Source organism: Phyllobates terribilis, unplaced genomic scaffold (genome assembly GCF_046119375.1).
Source record: "Phyllobates terribilis strain yellow unplaced genomic scaffold, ASM4611937v1 Scaffold_8__6_contigs__length_399053987, whole genome shotgun sequence".
Taxonomy (NCBI): Eukaryota; Metazoa; Chordata; class Amphibia; order Anura; family Dendrobatidae; genus Phyllobates; species Phyllobates terribilis.
In genome coordinates, this window is record NW_027362768.1 from 242,286,341 (window position 1) to 242,310,382 (window position 24,042).

The following is a 24,042-nucleotide window of genomic DNA, read 5'->3' on the forward strand; positions in this document are numbered from 1 at the left end:
AAGCTGAGCAGTCTGTGTGTTGGAAGAGAAACGAGTGTAAGCTACAGCCTTTTGAGTCTGAACTCACATCATGATTAAAGGTGCGCAGTCACCTGAAACACGTCAATATTGCATATCATGTAACCTACATCGCTGATTCTCTACCGAGCACTTTTTGGTGAGTGAAGAAAGAAGTTTGTTCACGGGTCCGTTGAACTGGATTTTCTCCTGTTTATGTGATTGCCCTACACTGCGTTTTCCTGTGCTCCGAACACCTAAGGATGTCTATTACAGTGAGCTGGACTTACATCTGCGTGTGAACTGTGCATGGAGTAAAACACTTCTGTTTGATGGGAAGCTGCTGGAGCTCAGGCTGATATTGACACTGGTAGGATCATACCTCTTATTTGAGTAAAGTTTACTCTGGGATAAAGTACTGTAATCTATTTGGGAGAGGCCGCACTGACATATATGTGCCTGCCTAATGAACTGCTTAGTTGCTGCATTATCTTTGTGTCCAGAAGAGGCTGCTTTGGTTATCTAATTTCTTGGGAGTTTTATGAAAGACATTTAACTGCACGTTTGTGTAAGTCATGTACCAAGGTGTGTTCTTCAGGATACAGCGAAGTCACGGGTGCGAAAAGTGACTCCTACACAGTTCACTCACAGTAATTATTTTACTTAGTTATGTGGATGAAGCAACCAGAAAATAGGAAACATTCAAAACATTATACAGCCATTCAACCAGAAAGCTGAGAACCTTGTGCTGTACAGCGTGGTGCCCAAACAATTTGCACCTACTATACTTTCTATAAATCTACCTACTGGCGTGCCTGTCTAAACCCGCCTCCTGTTACATCCTGAGAACTGTGACAGTTGTATGAATGTAATGTACGGGCTCGCCTGCGGTACAGCACAGAAGTTTACAATCTTACAGTCAATTACCTCCATCCCTCAACCAAATATCCCTCTCTTGAGTAAAAGTCTGTCTTCAACTTTATCGAAAATACCCTAAAAGTTAACCAACTGCGACGGCTATTTAGTCGTGAACGAAGTCTATCGAAGTTGAACAATTGTCCCGTACTATAATATTCCACAGAAACTCTCTCCTGAAACAAAAAGAAGTTCAAGTTTGGTCTGAAGTCGATTGCATGCCATGATGGCACTTAGGCATGGATTAGGATTCTTAATTATGGAACAAATAGGAAACATGGCAGCATATCCAGATGTTCTGAATATTGATTTTGGCAATAAACGTGGCATGAAAGTGTCAATATGTCTACCTATCTAACTACAGGCTCTCTCAACTTTGAATATTTTAGTGCCAGAATGTAGTGAGGTGTGTGCACGATTACCCACTGCAGCAGCGCAGTGGTCCTTCATTTTCTTACCAACTCAGGTCTGTTCTAAATAATCGGTGTATACGGACGGATGCATGGCACCTCCAGCTGGTGAACGGTACCATTGAGGACTGTGGCTTAACTCCTCAGCGGCATCCAACACCTCTCACGCTTTGTATTGGCCTTTTTTGTCTCTCATCAGCGTTCCTGGCAGAAATCTCCTCACATCTGGACAGGTTCTGATCATGGGCATGATCAGCTCCAATTTACCGCTGCTCTAGTCTTGGTGGGATGCTTCCACGAGACAATGTTGGTGGATTCCCCTCCAGCACATCCTCCTTCTGTTCTGAATAACTACAGACTGCCCTTAAGATAGCCGCATTTCCTCTTCTTGTGTTTCACATCTCTCAGATTGTAGCCCCACCTATGACATTTTGCATGCATCTCACAGTCTTTCAGCAATGGTTAGGCAACAGCAACATCTTGTGACTGAACAACATTACTGCAAAAAATTAAATCTATTTACAACAGGTACAGTATTATAATGATTATACTGATGGGGACACAGGTATACACATACCATCCAGTTGAGCCAACACATCCGACCCCTCTAGAGGTTGACGTCCTCGACAATCCTCCCCATACAAATTCATCTTGTACACAGCACTCTGGGGAAATGCAAGCTTTAGATCTCGCGGTCCTACACAGAGTCATAGGATTGGGGACAGTGGGCACATACGTTGTGCAAGGAGCTGTCGGGTGTGCAACTTCCTCCCCGGGTGGTAAGCCCTCAACGGCTGGAGTTTCTGTTGATGCTGGGACCGGGATTACCCACCATTCATCATCCAAGGGAGGTGCCGCTGCTCTCAAGGTAGGAGTAGGTACCTCTCCTGGAGCCATAGTCTCTTCAAAGGTGCAGATTGGTAACAGGTTATGGTGAAGATTCCAAGATGGTACCCCAGTCCTTACTGGCTCTACCTCATAGACCAGGATGTTAGGGTCTACCCTCCTTTCCACCACATATGGGACCGCCTCCCACTACCCATCCAACTTCCCAGATATCCTCTTGGCCATCACCATCACCCAATTGCCCGGAACATACTTGTCTTTCCACACGGGCCTGGAGTTGGGGTACACAACTTGTCTCAGATGCTCCTCCACAACCTTGGGCACCGCCCTCAGCCATTGGCAATGCTCTTGTGCCCACGCTGTGGTATTTCTTGGCAGTGGGCCCATTGGATCAGTCATGTGGAGATCCTCAATCTCTCGGCCTGCTCTCCCGAACATGAATATATGCAGTGAGTAACCGGTGGTGCTATGTACCCTGTTATAGGTCAACATTATTTTGGGTATTTTGGCCACCAGCCCTTTTGACTATCCTCTGGAGTCCTCAGCATCTGGAGCAGAGTGCGGTTAAACTGCTCACATGCCCCGTTCCCTTGGGGTGGTATGGGGTCATGCAGGAACGATGCCATAAAGCTGGTACAGCTCGGTCATCAGGGTGTCATGGAACCATGTCCCCAGATCCAAATGAATTCTCTGCAGACACTTGAACACTTGTATAAACTTTTTGCAGACCGCCTCAGCGGCCAACTCTACTGTTGGGTCTCTAGTAGGTATGGCCACTGCGTATTTTGTGAAATGATCTGTCATGACCAGACAGTGAGTTTCCCGAGACAGAATACCTAATCGGTACATAGTCAATCATCAGGATCTCTAGGGGAGCAGAGATTTGAATGGTCTGGACAGGGGCCCACTGCTCAGGGCTCTTACTCAGCTTGCAAGGCCGGCACCTGAGATATGCCTCAGTTACCATGTCTCAAGTCGGGGCAATATATCAGACGCTGGAGCCACCTGTATGTCTTATCGCTTCCAAAATGGGCGCACATTTCACGGGCTGCTGAACCCAATGACATGGGAACGGCTATCTGCTGTCGGTACTGCAACTCCGACTGTAAGTAGACAGTTTGACAAACAAGCCCCTTGGTAACACTCCGCTTATCCCACTGCCTCAGCAGCTTCTGGCCTTCTGGGGTCGGACGGGTCTGCTATTCGGGCCATGGCCAGACCTTGATCCGGACCCACTCTTTCATTCTCCATAGGTCCAGACAGTCTTTCTGAACTTTTCCCCAATCAGCCAAGGTCTTCTCTAACACCATCGGCATCCTGAAAGCCACTCCGCTTGAATGTGCCAAGTTTCGGAATGCAGGTGATCGGCTGAGATTCAGGGTTTCAGTGTCCTTCAGCACCTCATCGACATCCTGATTCGGCGATCCTACGGGAACTCGGGAGAGCATTGCCGTTCTCTTCCCGATTGGAACTGGATGCGATATTGGTACTTGGAAAGACGAGCCATCCACCTCTGTTCAAGAGATCCTAGTTTAACATTCTCCAGGTGCGCCAATATGTTATTGTCCATCATTACAGTCACTTTGGCACCTGTCAGGTACTCTGCAAACTTTTTGGTCATGGCCCATACCATGAAAATAGAAAAAAAGTCAACTCACCTACTCTGTGATCCAAAGCACGGAATCAGCACTGCAGCAGGAATATCAATCGAAAACAGAAAAAATCCAGGTTTCAAGATCTTCTAAAATCGAAAAACCTGTATTGTATAGGATTAAAAATTCAAAGATGGATATAAGGCTATGTGCCCACGTAGCGAATTTCAAGCGGATATGCTGCGGAATTTCCGCAGCATAAACGCTTGTAAAACGCTATGTTATCCGCCCCCTATGGTCCCCAAGGGGATTCCGCAGGTTCAATGCCCATGCTGAGGATTTTTGTGCAGCGTTTTTGCTGCGGGGAAAAATCCGCAGCATGTCAATTAATTTTGCGTTTCCGCAAGCGGAATTGCCTTAGTGCAATAAAAAACGCAAGGCAATTCCGCATGTGGAAATCGCGTTTATCCGGGAGAGGACATGCAGAAATGAAGCAGAAAATTTCTGATTCATTTCCGCAGCGTGGGCACATAGCCTAACAGAATAGAAGTTACTACCCCTAGGGGGTCTATAATCAGGCAGATGCGTTTTAGACAACGAGGTCTTTAGTCATTTCATGTTCAAAAAAGACATTGTTTGGTGTTCTATATGTCCTGCTACAATCACATGATGCCACAGAACCAGCCCTTGATGAATTAAAACAATTAAAAAAACAAAACATAGTTAAAATCTAATATATAAACAGCAATGTAAGAAGTCACACAATAATCAGAGAAAAAGGAGAGAGAGAGAGTGCAATTTGTAGTGTTATATTAAACCATGTTTGACATTCATACCCTCCGACCGTTCCGGTGTCTAAGTTGTAAATCTACCACGACTCTTTGATTAGAAGTTTTCTATGATGGTCTCCTCCCGTGTATGGTCTATTGACCCGTTCTAGATCTTGGAAGCCGGATTTTTTCTGCTTTCGATTGCACTGCTGATTCCGTGCTTTGAATCACAGAGTGGGTGAGCGGACTCTTTTTTTCTATTTTCATACTTATTGATTGTTGTCGTGCTTCCCACCCACCTTTCACTATAAATGGACATTTAGTTTATTATATGTATTATCTTTAACATTTTGTACAATACATAATGATACACTTTTTACATAGACTTTCACTATCACCTTCATTTAATTATACAGCATATCACTACCACCTAATACAGGAGAAGCTTTCTTGGCCTCTGCTTTTCCTGTGAAGAGGACTATACCCATAGATGCAGCAAAGATGCTTCTATTTTTTCACTCAATAAAACAGGCCATGATCAAACAGACAATGATATGAATTCTAAAAGGTAGTGGCGCTAATAGGTCTGCCTAGTGTGGCCTGCTGCAAGTGGGACAACCTACCATGGGGTGTCAAAGTGTAAATAGAATAAATAATTAAAATTGCAACTTGCACTGGACAGGTTGGCGTTAAAAAGTGGAGATGACCAGGGATTCTAAAAAAGGAATTTTATTGATAGGGTTAAAACCAGAGGGGGGAAGGGAACACTAGAGATTAAAAAACAGAACTGAGGCAATAATGGTCGTGGCTTGTTGGTAGTGACCGATGGGTGTCAGTCCTTTTTCTTGGTGGATGTGAGTATCCTAGGTTGAGGTCATCCCCTAGGTGAAGGGAAGAATGAGTAGAGTTTAGGTAAAAGAATAAATTGACAGTTGGCTATTTAGCTGAAATGAAAATTACCTGATGGCGTAGGATAGGAGGTGAAGAGGGTAGAGTCAGCTGGTTGGTTTCAGTCGTAGTGAGCTGGAGGTAGAGACATGCATGTAGTAAAAAGAGGTGCAATGTTTAGATTATGGCTTCCTTGATAATAGTAATATACCTGATGGTAATCTGTATGGTGGCTCACAGATCCTGGTATAGATGTAGACCCTTTGATTAGTACAAAGGGTGCCCTGTGATGTGGGTTAGAAGGGAACAGGTGAAAATAGAAGAGTATATTTGTGAAGTAGTAGGATGAACATAAGAAAAATTACCTGTTAGGGCATTTAGGATATTCTCATTACCCCCTTCAATAAGTGAGGCAAAATGGCCTCAATGCAAGTGCCTAGTGAATGGTACTTGAGGGCTGGACAGTCCTTTGCTCTGATGTCAAGATTTAGGTCACATGAGGTGGGCTGCAGGGTTGGAGGGATACAGACCTGCTGTGTGCAGGTGAAGGCCGTGGAGTTTCAATTAGCCTAATGTTCATGACAGAATTCTCTCACTGTAAAACCAGGATAGCCCAAGTAAGGTGCCCAATCTGTGCTAGCGGAATCCATTGGGTGCAGCTGTATGCAATAGGATAGTCCTGTTCCGATCTTGCGATGAAAACCGGGGCATCAGGGGCCATTTTTGGGTCTTTAGATGGTAGGTGGGGTAGGGAGCCCGTATGGAGGAGATGGACGTGTGGTCTCCAGCGGGGCAGGAGGTAGGGCACTGGCTGCAGCGAGCCTCCTTGTAGTGAACTTAGTTACCATGCGCCGTCCAGGCGGTTGGGGATCCTGCAGGAAAGCGGTCCGCACAGTTTGACTCCCATAATCCCTGAAGAGGTGGCGTGCTGCGCTGTGGAGGGGAGAGGTGGAGTCCCAGCCGGTGATTCGACACTCCTCGCTGCTCTCCACACATCGGCACGGTGTAGCAAGTCAGAAGGACCTGCGTAACGTCAGGGCACGTGATCACAGGGTACGTAAGGAGACCTGGGTGATTTTTGGTCATCGATACTGTGCACACGCCTTCTCTTTCCTCTGGCATTTGATCCCAGTGTACTGACGTACTGCTTTTAACGTGACTTCCGGTCCGAACGGCTGTGGAGCTCACGTGGCCACCGGTAAGCACTTAATCCCCATTTATGACAGCTATAAACTCTATTGGACACCAATAGAGGACACACTCCTCTGACGAAGCAGTGTGGGTCACGGCGATAAGTGTGGGGTCCTCTCCATGTCCCCCGTTCTCCATATACTGAAGTCAGTAGGTACTGCTCTGCTACGTCACTAGTGCATCCTGCCAGATAGCTTTATGGGTGAGAAACTTTATCTTTCAATGTTCAGCCACTGAGGCTTAGCCTGCTGCACATCCCTCTATATTTATTGTGTCATGCTGTGAGGGTCTGAGGCACTAATTATGATCCTTGTGCACTTCCTCGAGGGCAAATAGCCTTACATGTGTGGTTATGCACAATTATCCCTCATATCCAAATTACTGAAGGGTTCCTTGTGATGCACTTATAGCAGTTACATATATTGGTAGTATTTTCCATCAATTGGTACCTAATAGGTCCTTTTCCATAGGATATAATTGTGGTTCTATATACACTGCTCAAAAAAATAAAGGGAACACTTAAACAACAGAATATAACTCCAAGAAAATCAAACTTCTGTGAAATCAAACTGTCCACTTAGGAAGCAACACTGATTGACAATCAATTTCACATGCTGTTGTGCAAATGGAATAGACAATAGATGGAAATTATTGGCAATTATCATACACCCTCAATAAAGGAGTGGTTCTGCAGGTGGGGACCACAGACCACATCTCCGTACCAATGCTTGCTGGCTCATGTTTTGTTCACTTATGAATGTTGGTTATGCTTTCACACTCGTGGTAGCATGAGACGAACTCTACAACCCACAGAAGTAGCTCAGGTAGTGCAGCTCATCCAGGATGGCACATCAATGCGAGCTGTGGCAAAAAGGTTTGCTGTGCCTGTCAGCATAGTGTCCAGAGGCTGGAGGCGCTACCAGGAGACAGGCCAGTACACCAGGAGACGTGGAGGGGGCTGTAGAAGGGCAACAACCCAGCAGCAGGACTGCTACCTCCGCCTTTGTGCAAGGAGGAACAGAAGGAGCACTGCCAGAGCCCTGCAAAATGACCTCCAGCAGGCCACAAATGTGCATGTGTCTGCATAAACTGTTAGAAACCGACTCCATGAGGGAGGTATGAGGGCCCGACATCCACAGATGGGGGTTGTGCTCACAGCCCAACACCATGCAGGACACTTGTCATTTGCCACAGAACACCAGGATTGGCAAAGTCGCCACTGTCGCCCTGTGCTCTTCACAAATGAAAGCCGGTTCACAATGAGCACATGTGACACACGTGACAGTCTGGAGACGCCGTGGAGAGCGATCTGCTGCCTGCAACATCCTTCAGCATGACCGGTTTGGCAGTGGGTCAGTAATGGTGTGGGGTGGCATTTCTTTGGAGGGACGCACAGCCTTCCACGTGCTCGCCAGAGGTAGCCTGACAGCCATTAGGTACCGAGATGAGATCCCCAGACCCCCTTGTGAGACCATATACTGGTGCGGTTGGCCCTGGGTTCCTCCTAATGCAGGACAATGCCAGACCTCATGTGGCTGGAGTGTGTCAGCAGTTCCTGCAAGGTGAAGGCATTGAAGCCATGGACTGGCCCGCCCATTCCCCAGGCCTGAATCCGATTGAAAACATCTGGGACATCATGTCTCGCTCCATCCACCAGGAGTGGTGCACCACAGACTGTCCAGGAGTTGGCGGATGCTTTAGTCCAGGTCTGGGAGGAGATCCCACAGGAGACCATCTGCAACCTCATCAGGAGTATGCCCAGGCGTTGTAGGGAGGTCATACAGGCACGTGGAGGCCACACACAATACTGAGCCTCATTTTGACTTGTTTTAAGGACATTACATCAAAGTTCGATCAGCCTGTAGTGTGTTTTTCCACTTTAATTTTGGAGGTGACTCCAAATCCAGGCCTCCATTGGTTAATAAATTTGATTTCCATTGATGATTTTTGTGTGATTTTGTGGTCACCACATTCAACTTTGTACAGAACAAAGTATTCAATGAGAATATTTCATTCATTCAGATCTAGGATGTGTTATTTGAGTGTTCCCTTTATTTTTTTGAGCAGTTTATGTATTATTTGAGAGTTTTTGGCACTATATTTAATGCAGTTCTGGGCCTGACCTTTGTATTTGTGAATCCTACATTGCATGTTTATATATGTTGGGACTACATATTTATTATACAGGGTGGTCCAAAAGTAGGTGGACAGAAAGTGTAATAAGGTTATGAAGGGGGAGATTTATCAAAAATTAAATTGCGGCAGCCTGTCTGGATCATCCTCCAATAAACCATGAATTAGACGTGGACGATAAGTTTTCCACCCAATAGATTTCAGGATCCGCATGATAGAAGCTCGTGAAATTCCCAATTCCAAAGAGGCTCTTCTGGTGGACTTTTTTGGACTCTGAACAAATGTTTCAGCAACAAGTTCTTTATTATCTTCTGTAGAGACTGTTTTGGGTCGACCAGTTTTTGGAGCATTAAGGATTGAGCCAGTGGCATTGAATTTGTCACAAATGGGGTAAATGGTTTGTCTCTTTGGGGCTTGAGTACCAAATGTTTCAACGCAATTTGCTCTAACGGTTTCAGCATTTTGACATTTCCAATACTCTGTTAAAATCCATTTTCTTTGATCTGTATTTAAATTATTTTCCATTATGTGTTATCTCAAAAGAAAACAGATTTGAGGGAGATCTCTCTGTGAAAACTAGATCTGTGAAACTGACTCAGTTGCCCTTAGCAACCAATCAGATTCCACCTTTCCACTTTTCATTCCTCACAGACTCTTTGGAAAATGAATCTGATTGGTTGCTAAGGGCAACTGAGCCAGTTTCATTTTACACCATGTTTGATAAATCTCCCCCTTCATAACCTTATTACACTTTCTGTCCACCTACTTTTGGACTACCCTGTATAATAATAATTTATTATTATAGCGCCATTTATTCCATGGCGCTGTACATGTGAAAAGGTGTATACATAGCAAAAACAATTACAATAATGTTGAACAATGCAAGTCAGCGACTGGTACAGGAGGAGAGAGGACCCTGCAAGCTAGGGCTCAAAGTCTACAAGGAATGGCTGAGGATACAGTAGGTGAGGGTAGGGCTGGTCGTGGAGCGGTATGGTGGAACGATGGTTAATGTAGGTTGTAGGCTTGGCGGAAGAGGTGGGTCTTCAGGTTCCTTTTGAAGGTTTCCATGGTAGGTGAGAGTCTGATGTGTTGGGGTAGAGAGTTCCAGAGTAGGGGGGATGCACGGGAGAAATCTTGTATGCGATTGTGGGAGGAGGAAATAAGAGAAGGAGATCTTGTGAGGATCGGAGGTTGCGTGCAGGTATGTACCGGGAGACTAGGTCAGAGATATATGGAGTAGACAGGGTGTGAATGGCTTTGTATGCCACGGTTAGGGTTTTGAACTGGAGTCTCTGAGCAATGGGGAGCCAGCGAAGAGATTGACGGAGAGGAGAGGCCGCAGAATAGCGGGGGAACAGGTGGATTAGTCAAACAGAGTTTAGGATGGATTGGAGGGGTACAAGAGTGTTGAAAGGGAGGCCACAGAGCAGCAGGTTGCAGTAGTCAAGACGGGAGATGATGAGGGCGTGCACTAGTGTTTTTGCAGATTCATGGTTCAGGAGTGTGCGGATCCGGGAGATATTTTTAAGTTGGAGTTGGCAGGAAGCGGAGAGGGCTTAGATATGTGGCTTGAAGGAGAGTTCAGAGTCCAGGGTTACCCCAAGGTAGCGAGCTTGAAGGACTAGGGCGAGTGGACAGCCATTGACGTTGATAGATCAGTTGGGGGGTGGGGGGGTTGGGGTGAATGAGATGGCGGAAAGATGATGAACTCTGCTTTGTCCATGTTAAGTTTTAGAAATCTAGCAGAGAAGAAGGATGAAATAGCGGACAGACATTGTGGGATTTTGGTTAGTAGGGAGGAGATATTGGGTCCGGAGAGGTAGATGTGTGTCATCAGCATAGAGGTGATACTGAAAGTCATGACACTCTATGAGCTGTCCCAGGCCTAGGGTGTAGATGGAGAAGAGTAGGGGCGAGATGAGGAGGTGGTGTGTGAGACACTGAATTTTATTTTTTTTTTTTAAATAATATATGGTTATTTATGATATTTGTCTGGCGGGGGACATTTCAATCTGTTTTTTTTAAATGATTTTATGATTGTTTGTCAATGTTCAATAAAATTTGAAATTATCATTATAGGAGGTGTGCTCGTGCCTATGTAGTGCTTTTTCTCTTTATATGAGCTAGTATGCAGTGCTGATGATCTATTCTCTTGAGTTGAGTTTTCTGCTCGCTTTCACAGATAGGGCTCGTCACATTGCTTTCAGCACTAGCCAGCTGAGCAGTACATACTGTGGGCATTTACAGACACACAAGTGAGACCGGACACAAAATGTCCAGGTGTTGACTCATTGCTCATGGGAAAGAGTATCAGGGCAACATACAGGTACCCAGAGTAAGCGTTTCTGTGCATGCGCTGGCTAAACAGTGACGAGGGGTCTACAGGGGAGAAGGAATACATAGGCCAAGAAGTACGCATACTTGACCAGTTAAAGTTAGAACTAATCAACTAACAAATCATATCCAGGGAGGACAGCGGAACAGAAGTGCTGTGTATGACATTCTATTGGAGGTGAGAGACTGTTACTGCTTTATTTTTTAAAAAGCAAGGTATTTGCAAATATTGCTAAATTTTCATTTCTAAAGTAATTGCCCAACATTTATATCTTGGGACAAACCCTTTAAGTGTCGTGTCATCAGACGTCATTCATGCACACTTAAAACTGTACATTTTTTTTTTATTTACTATACCACCAAAGTAGGATTATTTTTCTTTTAGCAGAAGTTTGAAGCAATGTAATTAGGAACAATTTTAAATCTATGCGAAAATTAATGTTTCAATGCCAGGATAAATGAGCAACTCAAGTTATGGGTAAAAAATAATTGAATGCTGTAAAAGTTCATTCTCTTGCATATATGGTGCATTATTAAAATATTTGGTGTTCAAAGAGCAAAACTTAGAGCAATAGAACGCTAGGTTATAAACGGAAAAGCAAAAACTGCTCATGGCTGTTCTCAAAAACGCAAGAAGCATGCCTCCGAAACAGGAGTGGACCATGAGATGTGCTAAGTCACGTACAAGATAAAAAGGCTTTTAACTCCTTGGTCCATCTTTCCACAGGATACTGTGAATTTAGGAATGCAATAGGAAAGTGAAAACACTTTTTTTCGTCACTTTCCATTTACTTATTCTCAGATACATAGGACGGCAACATTGTGTGTGACAGATTCAGTTCCTGAAGTTCAGTATCAAAAATGCTGCTTAAACTTCGGCCCATCACGCCCGATGACACAACTACTTCTGCATGTCTTGTTCAGAAATCCACCATAATAAATACAACTTATCTTACCATTCAGTGGGAGGTACAGTGCTTCATAACAGTCATTAATCATTTTGATTACGCTACCTTGAAGTATTACATAAAAATGTTAATAGCATAGGAAACTATGGCTTTTAAAATGTATGCAAAACTGCACATTGTTGATGAAAAACAAAATTAGGCAGGCATTTGTTTGCACAACAAGCAGCATAAGATTTATGAGGAAAAAAAACATAGATTTTCAATAAAATTATATATTCCATTGTTTAAAACATCCATTCTAGAATATCTGTAGCATAAGTTCAGATTATTTCTCTTGGTTTAGCAGTGGATAATTAACACCAAACAGTTCACTAGAATTAATGCCACTGGCCAACAAATAGCCTCTTGAGTGATAGTTCAACGTATGGTCAACACACATTGTTCTCTTTCTATAATAAATAGTAAAGGGTGATCCTCTAAGCTATCACCAGCTGTTAGCATCTTCCTCCCAACCCAACTCATTTTCTTCACCCCAGCCTTCAGCCTCCGTCTGCAAAAGAAAAATAATGTATATCAGTTATGGCAAGCTGAAAAAAAAAGAAGAAAAGCCTAATGACAGTGGAGTAAATTCACCTTTCTAGTCAGAAATCAGTGGAGTTTCTCGTCTGCTCAATGTTCCGAGTGACAAAAGGGGGCAGCACTCTACCTTTAGGCAATATTTTAAGCATTCAAACAGAACCTATCATCAGAAAATGACCTATTGTAATCAGGTTTTTGGGTTAGCAGTATTTTTAAAAAAATGTTTACAATTTTTTTCTTTTTTTGCAATCTTTATTAAAAAAAAAAGTATTCTTACAATGGTCACACTCTCCACTGGGCTTTTTTTAGACTCTTACTTCAAGTCCTCAGTAAAGCAAGGATTACAATGGCGGGTAAACACCTCAATACACCGCTGATAACACTGGATCCAGTAATCAGAAAAGCTGATGTCATAGCTGATCCCGCTCCCATTCCCATTCTGCACATACTCATCAGATACCTTCAAACACAAAAGAAAGGGTCAGGGTCTGACCACTGTGGCAGCTATACACAAGTGTTCTTTACTAAAATAGAAACAAAAGGAAGTGGGAGTCCAAAAAAGTCCCAATTTGAAAATGGCAATATTTCTACTTTTTATTTTTAAAAATACAGATTGTAATATGCAAAAAACAAAACCAAACAGATCTGACTTACTCAATAGGTAATTTTCTGATGATGGTGTTCTTTTAAACGCATCATTTGATCTCCACAATGCATTATAAATTAATATTCAACTTAACAAATAAACCAGACTTTTAGCCTTTACTGCAGGGCAATGGTGTAAGGCCAGGAACTTCAGACTTATTTTAGAAAGCTATAGGCAGCTTAACAAAACAGAAGTGTAAGGCTATGTGCCCACGATGCAGAAATGCTCCGGATTTTTCCTGAGCGTTTCTGCATCTCCCTGGCAGAGAAAACGCATGCGGATTGTACATGCAGATTGTACATGTGTTTTTCCTTCCAGGGACATGCGACATGCGGAGGTGAAGCGTTATTCACATGCATTTCCGCATGCGGGTTATCAAGCGCTTTCCAAACAATTTTAGCATCACTTGGAAAGTGCTTGACAACTTGGTCACACTATATAAATCCATGCAACCGGCATGGATTTATATATAATGTAACCGTAAAAGAATGGTACCCGGGTTTGGAGAAGAGGAGACTCTCCTCTGGACCCGGGTACCATAGTACCTGTAAAAAAAAAAAAGAATAAAATAAAAAATATACATTATACTTACCTTCTGATGGCCCCCGGTGTCTTTATCCGATGCATCTTGGCTTGCAGGCAGCTCGCGGTACACTAAAGGACCTGACATCAGCGGTCGCGTGACCGGTCACATGACTAAATGACGTCATAGAAGGTCCTTTTAGTCCAACGTGAGCTGTCGGCAAGCCAAGAGGCATCGCTAAGGACAGCGGGGGCCATCAGAAGGTAAGTATAATGTATATTTTTTATTTTATTCTTTTTTTTTTTTTTTTACAGGTACTATGGTACCCGGGTCCGGAGGAGAGTCTACTCTTCTCCAGACCCGGGTACCATCCGCACATTGAAACACATGGAATCCGCATCTTCAGATGCAGTGATGAAAATGTCATGAGGTCCAATGCAAGTCAATGGCGGCGAAAACGCCGTGATTCCACAAAATAATTGGTAGTGCTGTGGATTTTTCTGCAATGATAATCCGCAGCAGAAATTTCCGCAGCATGTGCGTAGCACATGCGGATTATCATTGGGGAACATGGCAGACCTTCTACCAAGCGTTTTTAAGCGTTTCTGCAGCGGAATTGTATTGAGGGTTATGGGGAGTGCACTATACTATAAGGAAGGCTATGTGGGGCCATTATAATGTGTGAGGGTCCATTATACTGTATGTAATCAATTATACAGTGTAAATGTTTGTGTGGGGTCTATCATACTGTGTGGGGCCTATTATACTGTTTGGAGGGCTAGTGCGGGCCATTATACTGTTTGGAGGCCTTTTGTTTGCAATATACTTTATGGGGGCAATGAAAGAGGAATCTGGGATTTCAGCAGGAGAAAAATTACTATGCAAAGGCTGGAAAGTTGTGAGATCTGCTCTTCTGTGACCCCGCCAAGCAAATTATTTATTTATTGTTTTGAGGGGAGGGGGGCAATCAGAAGTTCTGCGCACCATGATTTCTATGTACCCCTCTGGTATGAGGACATTTGTGTAGGATTTGTTCTAAATATTGAGACCATTTTTTGTTTGTACAAGTTAGTAATTTGTTTTATAGAATAAGATTTTATTTGTACTTTTCTTTACTTACCGGAAGGCTGTTAATTTTTCTTACCTTATATTTCCCAATTTTTATCCATCTATAAAAAGACTGGGATGGATGGATGGGAAAAGATTTCCTGACTCTAGAGTCATGTGATCTCGCAGTGCCAGTCAGCAACTATCCAGGATAATGTGATAGACACAGGACCACTGAGAACTTGGAAGTCACAGACTACATCTCAAGATGCTGACTGGTTGACAAGAATTATGCATTGTCATTGAACCAAGAAGTGCATTTCCTCAGCCCACACAATTGGCGCGCTAGGATAGTATGTGTAGATGACTGATATCTCTGACATTAGATTAGAGCTATAAAGTGCATACAATTATTTTGTTCTACATCTTGTACTTTATTTTACCTCTTCAATCTCAGCAGCAGCAAATTTTGCTGAAAATGTAGTTGACTGTTTGCCAGCTGGATCCATATTGAGCTCTGCGCTAGTTACACTCTCTTCAAGGGATCCAAGAGAAATAAAAGCAGTTGAAATTTTTATTTCTGGAGCCATGTCAGCGAACCAATCCAACTCTGGATCTCTGCTTTTGCTCTTGACCTTTATTGTGAATTCATCCCCCAAACTATTCCAGGATTCTAATTTCTTGTCTGAGACTTTATCTTGTGTAGGTTTTGTCAATGGTAACACTGATGGTGATAGCTTGTCCGTATGGGAATTACTGCTGGCTGCAATGTGATCCAAACTAGAAACAGAGTTTAAACTGGAAAGTCTTTTGACATCTAAGATTCCATTTGTTTCACTTGAGATGTTTGCAGCTTCAGTTTTAAGGCAATCGTTGGACAGGCTGAAGTCATCCCAATGTTCAGCATCTGAGTGATCACACACCACTTCTGTCTTTTGCGGCACATGGACAAAACTGTCACTTGTGAAAGCGTCTGACTCACTCCAGTCTGGCCAATCTTCGGGTGACTGCTGTGCCGGTTCGACTTTAGGGGAAACAGTCAGCTGGACTCCTGGAACCTCATTCACTGGAAGACCAACAACATTTTTTAAAAACATGCATGCCATATTAAACAAAAAAAAACTATTCACATTAAGCTGCCTTCACACTTCCATTTAGTCATTGCATTTGTAGGAACAGACAAACGGAATTCATGATTATTACAGATGTGTTGTATGATGCAAACAAAACAGAAGGACTCGATTATTATGAAGTTCATTTTGGTTATGTTATGTGCCCATTTTTAGAAATGAAAAATTGCATCATGCAGTCTTTTTTTATACTGAAAAATGGACACAAACTCAAATGGACCCCATAATAATCAATGGAGAACCTCCCCTCCATTTTTATAAGGTATGCAAAAGACCCATTTTGGACATTAGTCTGTTTCTCAAAATGAGACAACCGGAATGACCAAACAGAAGTAAGAAAGTAGTGTTAGATTAGTGTGGAAAACTAATGAACTTTTAAGAACATGTCAATTACAATATTTGCCATCGTTTAGTTGAACTTTAGAATGGATGAAGTTACATTTGTTAATCTTGTGGGTTTTCTCCCACAAATAGCATTTGTTATTACAGCTACCTCTACTTAAAGCACATCTGTCAGCAGGATTGTGCTCAGGTGGGTGACATTACACTGATAAAAATGATACCTTAGTTGATGAAATCCATGCTGTGGTTCTTATGTAATCTTTACTTTCAGTTTGGAGATAACTATATGCTCATGCTCCGGGCAGCCTGTGGGGAGCGCTCTATCTGGTGCTCTGCTTACATATTCATCTGTATGCTCTTATGACAGCTCACTGATCGTTCACTGACCTGCCTCCTATTTTACCTGGCCCCGCACTACTAGATGCATTATGTAAAATAGGAGGCAGGTCAGTGAATGACCAGTGAGCTGTCTTTTTTGTGTGTGTGTGAATGTGTGCGAGAGCTCAATGTATTTAGGGGGGGGGGTGCTGTATGGGGGTTCATGTGCTATATAAAGGGGGTGTGTCAGCATACTTAATTCTGCTCAATATTGAAGTAACACAATTAATTAGAATTACTATTTCATATTAATAGGTTAATCTCAATATTGAGCAGAATTAAATTTCCACCTATTGGTTCGGCCCTCCACAATAGTCATGATCTCTCATGTGGCCCCTTTTGAATGTTATTTGCCCACCCCCGGGTCCAGTTATACTTATATGCACACATATTCTACTGTTACCAATAATCAGACACAGAATAGTTTATGTAATTGCAAAGCAATATCACATCTAAATAAAAACCCATGATAAAAGGAAAAATTATATGATGAGAATTCATGAAACATGGATTTAGGAAGATTAAGATTTAGACGTAATTTATTGGCAATTTTTCCCTATATTAATATATCAGTTTCCAAACCACCATGCAGCTTGCTGGGCATACATTTACAAGAGCTTTTTATGCCATCTTGTCTGCACAGACTCTTGCTTCGATTATATACAACAGAAAAAAAACAAAGACAGAAACATAATAAGCCAATACCCCGCTGTAAAGAAACAGCAGTAGTGCATGAAAACAACAGGGTACTTAGCTAACCTAATTTTGATCAAAAGAATGCAAAATCCATCCCACTACTGTCCCGAATAGGGTCACCATGATGTGGTGGGATGACTTTTGCATTCTTTTGATAAAAATTATGATGTTAACTAAATACACTGTTATTTTCATGCACTACTGCTGTTTACTTACTGCGGAGTATTTGCGTATTATGTTTCTTTGTTTTTTTTTCTGTTTAGTGGGCAACTTTAACATGCACTGACATGCTGCACGCACACCAATCTATATCCCAGTTCATTTCTTTAGTTTTTTTTTTTACTATGCATAACAGGAGGCTTGTCTTTACCCGGTATGGAGTAGCAGAGCTCCTCTTATCGCTCAGTCAGTATATAATGATAAAGAATAAATAGGTGGGTGCAAGACATCTCCTGTAAGCTGTAAACCTTTGCAGTGTCTATTTCCTTTCCTAAAGGTGTGCTCTTGGAGATTAAAGGGAATGTTTTATAAATGTATTTTATTCTTTTAATAATTTGACTTTGTGAAAAAGTGAATGAAAAAGTGTATAAAATTAAAAATGGTGTAATTTTTTTTTTATAGGTCTGTCATTTTTATTTGCTAGCGTGTAAATCTCAAAGCATGACACCCAAAGCAAATACGGCAGCCCCAGGCCATAGAAGACTCAGAGTTGCTAACCGTCCAGAAATTCCTGGACAATCCATAAAAATAGGGCACTTTCTTTGGCCCTGTCTGTATAATTTAAAAAAAAAAAAAATTAAAAAAGGTGTACGTGATTTATTTTTGAAAATGAAGAAACTTGAACAAATTATTTTGACTTATTTTATAGCTTACAGTAAAGGCAGCTAATGTCTGTGTATCAGAATTATGGGCTGTAGACATGTATCCGTTATAATTACAATGCTTTATTATTATTTTACAATGTCTCCAAAATATTGTCTGTCCATGATTTTTTGATAAGATGTCCAGAAAAAAGTAAAAAGTCAAGTTGGCAACGCCGAGAAGACTCTGGTCGGTATCTGACCCCATCGCCTACATTGTGCCCGTATCAACTGTGAAATGGGCACACCCATGCTAGGTACGGTTGGCTGTTAGGTTTTACCATAAGCAGGGTTTAATAGCCCTCATGTCAGTGCAACACTGACAGGTTTAATATACCGCAATACATCAAGTATTGCAAGGTATTAGATCAGCCTGCAGACTTTAAAGTTTCAAGTCTCAGAGAGACCAAGTAAAAAATAAAATATTCAAGGATACACAAAACACTACTAAAATGTTTCACCAATAAATACACAGTGAGTAAAAAATAATAAAGTACATATATTTGGTATCATCGCATCTGGAATGACCCGATCTATAGAACTGTCATAAGGACCAACTCATCCCAATGACTCAAAGTGTCTAAGACCAACGCAAAAAAAACAAAAACGCTCACATGACTATCAGCAGCAAACTAGAAAAAAGTTGTAGCTCTCAATATGTGCTGACACAAGAAAGGTCTTTTAGTGTGTGAAAGGTAAAAGTAGCAAAAATTAGAATTAGACTTGCCGGTAATTCAGTTTCTAAGACTCTCCACGACAGCACACCTGGAGGTAGCCTCCCCATCCTAATTAGGGACAGGAAAACAAGAGGTTAAATAGCCCCTCCCCTCCCCAGTGTTTTCAAAGGACCACACAGTATGAATGCTCTAAATATTTATTAAGACTAAGGATTTTTCCAATCAAATAAGGAAAGGGCGGGAATTACCCAAGCTGTCGTGGAGGGTCTTAGAAACCGAATTACCGGTAAGTCTAATTCTATTTTCTCCAATCCCCTCCACGACAGCACATCTGGAGTAATACCAAAGAATGAATTTTAGGGAGGGACAACAGCCTGAAGGACTTTCCTTCCAAATGTTAAGTCTCTATTAGATATTACATCTAGTCTATAATGTTTAGCAAAGGTATGGACAGACGACCATGTAGCTGCCCAGCAAACCTGCTCGATGGATGCACTAGCTATTTCCGCCCAGGAGACCGACATAGCTCTAGTAGAATGAGCTTTCAAGGATTCCGGAGGAGGCAAATCTTGAACTATGTATGCTTCACAAATTGCTTTCTTAATCCAATTTGCTAGCATATTTTTTGCAATTTTCTTTCCTGTATTTGGGCCTCCATATTGGACAAATAGGTTCTGATCCTTCCTCCAGGTTTCAGTCTCCCTCAAATAGCGGATTACAGTCCTTCTTACATCCAACATGTGGAATACTTCTTCCTTGCTATTTGATGGATTTTGACAGAATGACGGAAGAATTATGGGCTGAGACATATGAAAATTAGACGACACTTTGGGTAGAAAAGAAGGATCCAACTGGAGGATGATACTGTCCTCCAAAATACGACAATAAGGCTCTCTGATAGACAGGGCTTGGATTTCACTCACTCTTCTGGCTATAGTCAGAGCTATCAGCAATGCCGCTTTCCAAGACAATTTGTCTATGTGTGCCTCCGCTATTGGCTAGAAAGGATGCATAGTTAGGCCTCTAAGAACTACGTTGAGATCCCAAGGTGGAACTATTTTAGCTCTTGTTGGATTAATCCGAGAAGCCGCTATCATGAACCTCTTAATCCATCTGTTTTAGGCCAAATCAGCATCAAAATAGGAACTTAAAGCCGAGACTTGGACCTTCAGTGTGCTGGGTCTTAATCCTTTAGACAGACCGTCCTGTAGGAAATCAATATTCTGGCCACGTCAGGCCGAAAAGGATCTAATGGACGAGGCTCATAACACAGCTTGAAAGCTTTCCCGATTTTTCCATAGATGGAATTCGTGACCGGTTTTCTGATTTTCTGCAGTGTATGGATCACCTGTACTGAGAAACCTCTGGTTTTTAAGAGGGCGGTCTCAGAAGCCAAGTTGCTAGAGACAAATTCTGAGGGGCCGGATGGAAAATCGGGCCCTGATGCAGTAGATAGTGGATTTGAGGAAGCATCAATGGATCCTCCATTCTTAGACTGCTTAATGTTCTGAACCATGCTCTTTTTGGCCACATTGGAGCTATTAGGATAGTCTTGACCCCTTCCGACCTGATTTTTTGTAAAGTTCTTGGTATTAACGGAATCGGGGGAAAAGCATAAGCGAGCCCGACTTTCCAAGGGTGAGCGAATGCATCTATCCCTGTTGCTGAATCCTCGGGGTCCAAAGAGAAAAAGGCTCTTACTTTTGCGTTATTCTGGTTCGCAAATAGGTCCACATCTGGGTATCCCCACTTTTGAACAATCATCTGAAATATCTTCGAGTTCAGACTCCACTCCCCTGGATGAATGTCTTTTCTGCTCAGAAGATCTGCATGACAGTTGTCGGAGCCCCTCAGGTGCAGAGCCAATAAGGACAGTAGATGCTGCTCTGCCCAGTGGAAGATTCTTTCTGAGATCATCTGTAACCTCCTGTTTCTTGTACTTCCCTGATGTCTCAAGTGGGCTACAGTAGTCATATTGTCCGAGTAGACTATGACATGCGACACCTGAAGCAGAGAATTGGCTGCCCATAGGGTTTCTTCCACCGCTTTCAGTTCTCTTATGTTTGAGGACAGCTCCGTTATTTCTTGCGACCAGACCCCTTGGAAGGCCACGTGGGAGACTACTGCTCCCCATCCCCTTTTGCTTGCGTCTGTTTTGACGGATAACAAGGGAAGTTGAATCCAAGCTGAACCTTTCTCCAGATTTCCTAGATAGAGCCACCAATTTAAAGATGCTTTCACCTTCTCTGGCAGATGAATTCTGTTGGGAGAGGGAACTTGGAGATCTGTCCCAACAGGAAAGGATGTAGTTTTGAAGGACCCTTGAATTTGCCTGAGTCCAAGGTAAAGCCTGAATAGATGAGGTCATGGACCCGAGGACCTACATGGCGAATCTTAATGACACTCCGCTGCGGTTCTTTAGTGCATAGACTTTCGACCTCAACTGAATCTGCTTCTCTTTTGGCAAAAAAGAGGCTTGTTGCTGAGAATCCAGGAGAATTCCCAAGAAGGTCTTCCTGGTGGAGGGAATCAGATCTGACTTTTTGTAGTTTATCAACCATCCCAAAGATTCCAGGATCGGGAGGGTCATCTGAAGGTCTCTTTCCAAACTTGAAACCGAGGGAGCCATCACCAAAAAATCGTCTAAATATGGGATGATGCAGATATTCCGTTTCCTTAGATAAGCTACTACCTCTGCCATGATCTTTGTAAATAGGCGGGGTGCTGACGAAATGCCGAAGGGGAGTACATTGAATTGAAAGTGAAGTACCTCTCGGTTCTGAGTTACAGCAAATCTGAGAAATTTTCTGTAATCCGGATGAATTGGCACGTAGTAGTAAGCATCTTGCAGGTCTACTGTTGCCATGACAAATCCTTTCCCAATCAACGGAATCGTGGACTTTATCGACTCCATCTTGAACCTTCTGTATTTCACATATTGGTTGAGATGTTTCAGATTGAGGATTATCCTGTAAGAACCTGAGACCTTCCTTAGCAGAAACACCCAAGAATAGTGTCCCTCTCCTTGTTCCATGCGAGGCACTGGTGAAATGACTCCAGAGTTTTGAAGCTTCTGAAGACCAAACATTAGGAGCCTGTGCAATCTTGTTGATGGTAAAGATGTTACCTCTATCACTCTTGGAGGGTAGATGGTAAAGTCTATTTCTGCTCCTACGGTCACCATGTCCAGTATCTTCCTGTCTGAAGATATCAGCTGCCATTGAGGAAGGAAGCTTGTAATTCAGCCTCCTACCTTCTTGGCGTCATTGTCTGTCCTGCCTAGAACCTTGAAAGATATTCGTTCCTCTTCCCCCTTTTGGGTAACTCCAGCGACCAGTTTTACCCTTGCCTCTGTACTGAAATATTTGCTGCTATTGTTGTTGAGGGGGGAGAAATGGTCTCTTTCTGAAACTTCTTGGGTTCTTTGGCTCTGGCAGAGACTTCTTCTTGTCCGATGCTTTCTCCCAACAACTCGTCTAGGACCGCCCCAAACATATACTCTCCTTTAAATGGAATGGAACAAAGCTTAGATTTTGATGCGTTGTCCCCACTCCACATCTTCAACCACAGGGCTCTTCTCGTAGAATTCGATAATGCTGCCGATCTTGCCGCAATCTTGACCGACTCCGCTGAGGCATCAGCTAGGAATCCAGTGGCCTTCTGCAGCAAAGGAAGAGATGCTAGGAGGCCTTCTCTAGGAGTACCTTTCCCGAGATGTTCCTCTAGTTGTTGGAGCCAGAGGAACATGGAACGAGCTACACAAGTTGAAGCAACATTAGCCTTCAGTGAAGACGCCGATGTTTCCCATGCCTTCCTTAGCAGACTGTCCATCTTCATATCCATAGGATCTTTGAGCTGTGACAAGTCTTCAAAGGGAAGGGTTGTTTTCTTCGCAACCCTTGCCACCTGTACATCAACCTTCGGGACTTCCATCCAAAGCTTAGCCGCCTTTTCATCTAGAGGGAATTTATCCTTCATTTCTCCTGCCATACTAAGCCTTTCCTCAGGTGACTCCCATTCATCCAAAATAAGACTCCGAATGTTGTCATGCACAGGGAACACCAACTTCATTTTGGATTTCAGACCCCCAAACATTTCATCCTGAACTGTACGGGTTTCCTTCTCCTCTTCCACCTGCATCGTGTCTCTCACATGCGACAAAATTCCTCCATATTCTCGGACGAAAAGTAATATTTCCTATCTTCCTGATCTTCACTTAGGAACCCTTCTTCCGGTTCCTCCATAGACCCCAATTCTGAATCAGAGGTCTCCCTAACCGTATATTTTCTCCTTTTGGTGGGAGATGCACCTTCAGTTCTGGCTCGTGAAAAGGTCTGTGAGAAGGACGCTAGTAAGATTGTATTTCCTGCCGAACCATTCCCCTGACTTCTTCCATAAGGGAAGGCAGTTCTTCCTTCACAATGTTGTCAGTGCATTTCCGGCATAGGGGTTTCTTATGCCCTGAAGAAAGCTTTTTTTCTACAGATGCACATTTGCAAACTGTAGTGCTTTCTCCCACTCTCAGTGCAGGATCCTTGTCTCCCTAAATTAAAAATAAAAAGAGGGAGATTTAAAATATATTTAGGATCCTGCTCAAAAGAGAGTGGGGAATAACCTAGGACCTAGTACTTACTGGGGCCGGGTTAGCGCTGGGCTCTGCAGACGCAGGCTTTGGAACAGCACCCTCCACAGTAGCAGAATAGTCTGTCCTACCTTAATGGAGTCTTCTCATCTGGGTCTTTTGTAGGGGAGACTGAGATCCAGCGCCAAATTTTCACCTATCCGGTGAAGGATCCTCATTTTCGGGGCAAATAGTGGCTTCTCCATTTGAATTTCCCGTCGCGGCCTCCATGCGTTCCACGGTGGAACGTACCGGAAGTGACGTCCCGCAGGCCGAAAGCCTGACTTTCGGCACATCCTGCATGCGCGCCGGAACGCCACCATGGAGGACAGAGGAGACTCTGGCCGGGGAGCTACAGGAGGCCCCCAGCCCCCTACTCGGCTTTACCCGCAGGCGAGTGAGGGGGTCCTGCTCTCAAGGAGACACGGGAGCTGCCAAGGAAGGAAAGCTGGAGACGATCGCTCCCTGCAGCCCGGCAGGTAAACTTAATAGGACCCTGCTTGCCGGCCGCAGGCACCCCAGGTAACCTCTTCATCCCATAGGGACAGGAAAACAC

At 43.2% G+C, this 24,042-nt stretch overlaps 1 protein-coding gene across 2 annotated transcripts in view; it reads right to left on the bottom strand.

Annotated features, from left to right (window-relative positions):
• Nucleotides 1-11,398: 11,398 nt before the first annotated feature.
• SCYL3 (SCY1 like pseudokinase 3) overlaps nucleotides 11,399-24,042 on the bottom strand; it is an 81,618-nt gene continuing 68,974 nt past the window's right edge. The window contains exons 10-11 of one of the 2 annotated variants that reach the window (XM_073644082.1): nucleotides 15,226-15,848; nucleotides 11,399-12,537 (exon numbers count right to left, since the gene is read on the bottom strand). In XM_073644082.1, coding sequence (XP_073500183.1) covers nucleotides 12,472-12,537; nucleotides 15,226-15,848 — 689 coding nt within the window. In that variant the 3' untranslated portion in view covers nucleotides 11,399-12,471. The remainder of the gene's footprint in view (nucleotides 12,538-15,225; nucleotides 15,849-24,042) is intronic. The other variant, XM_073644081.1, reaches the window with a different exon arrangement.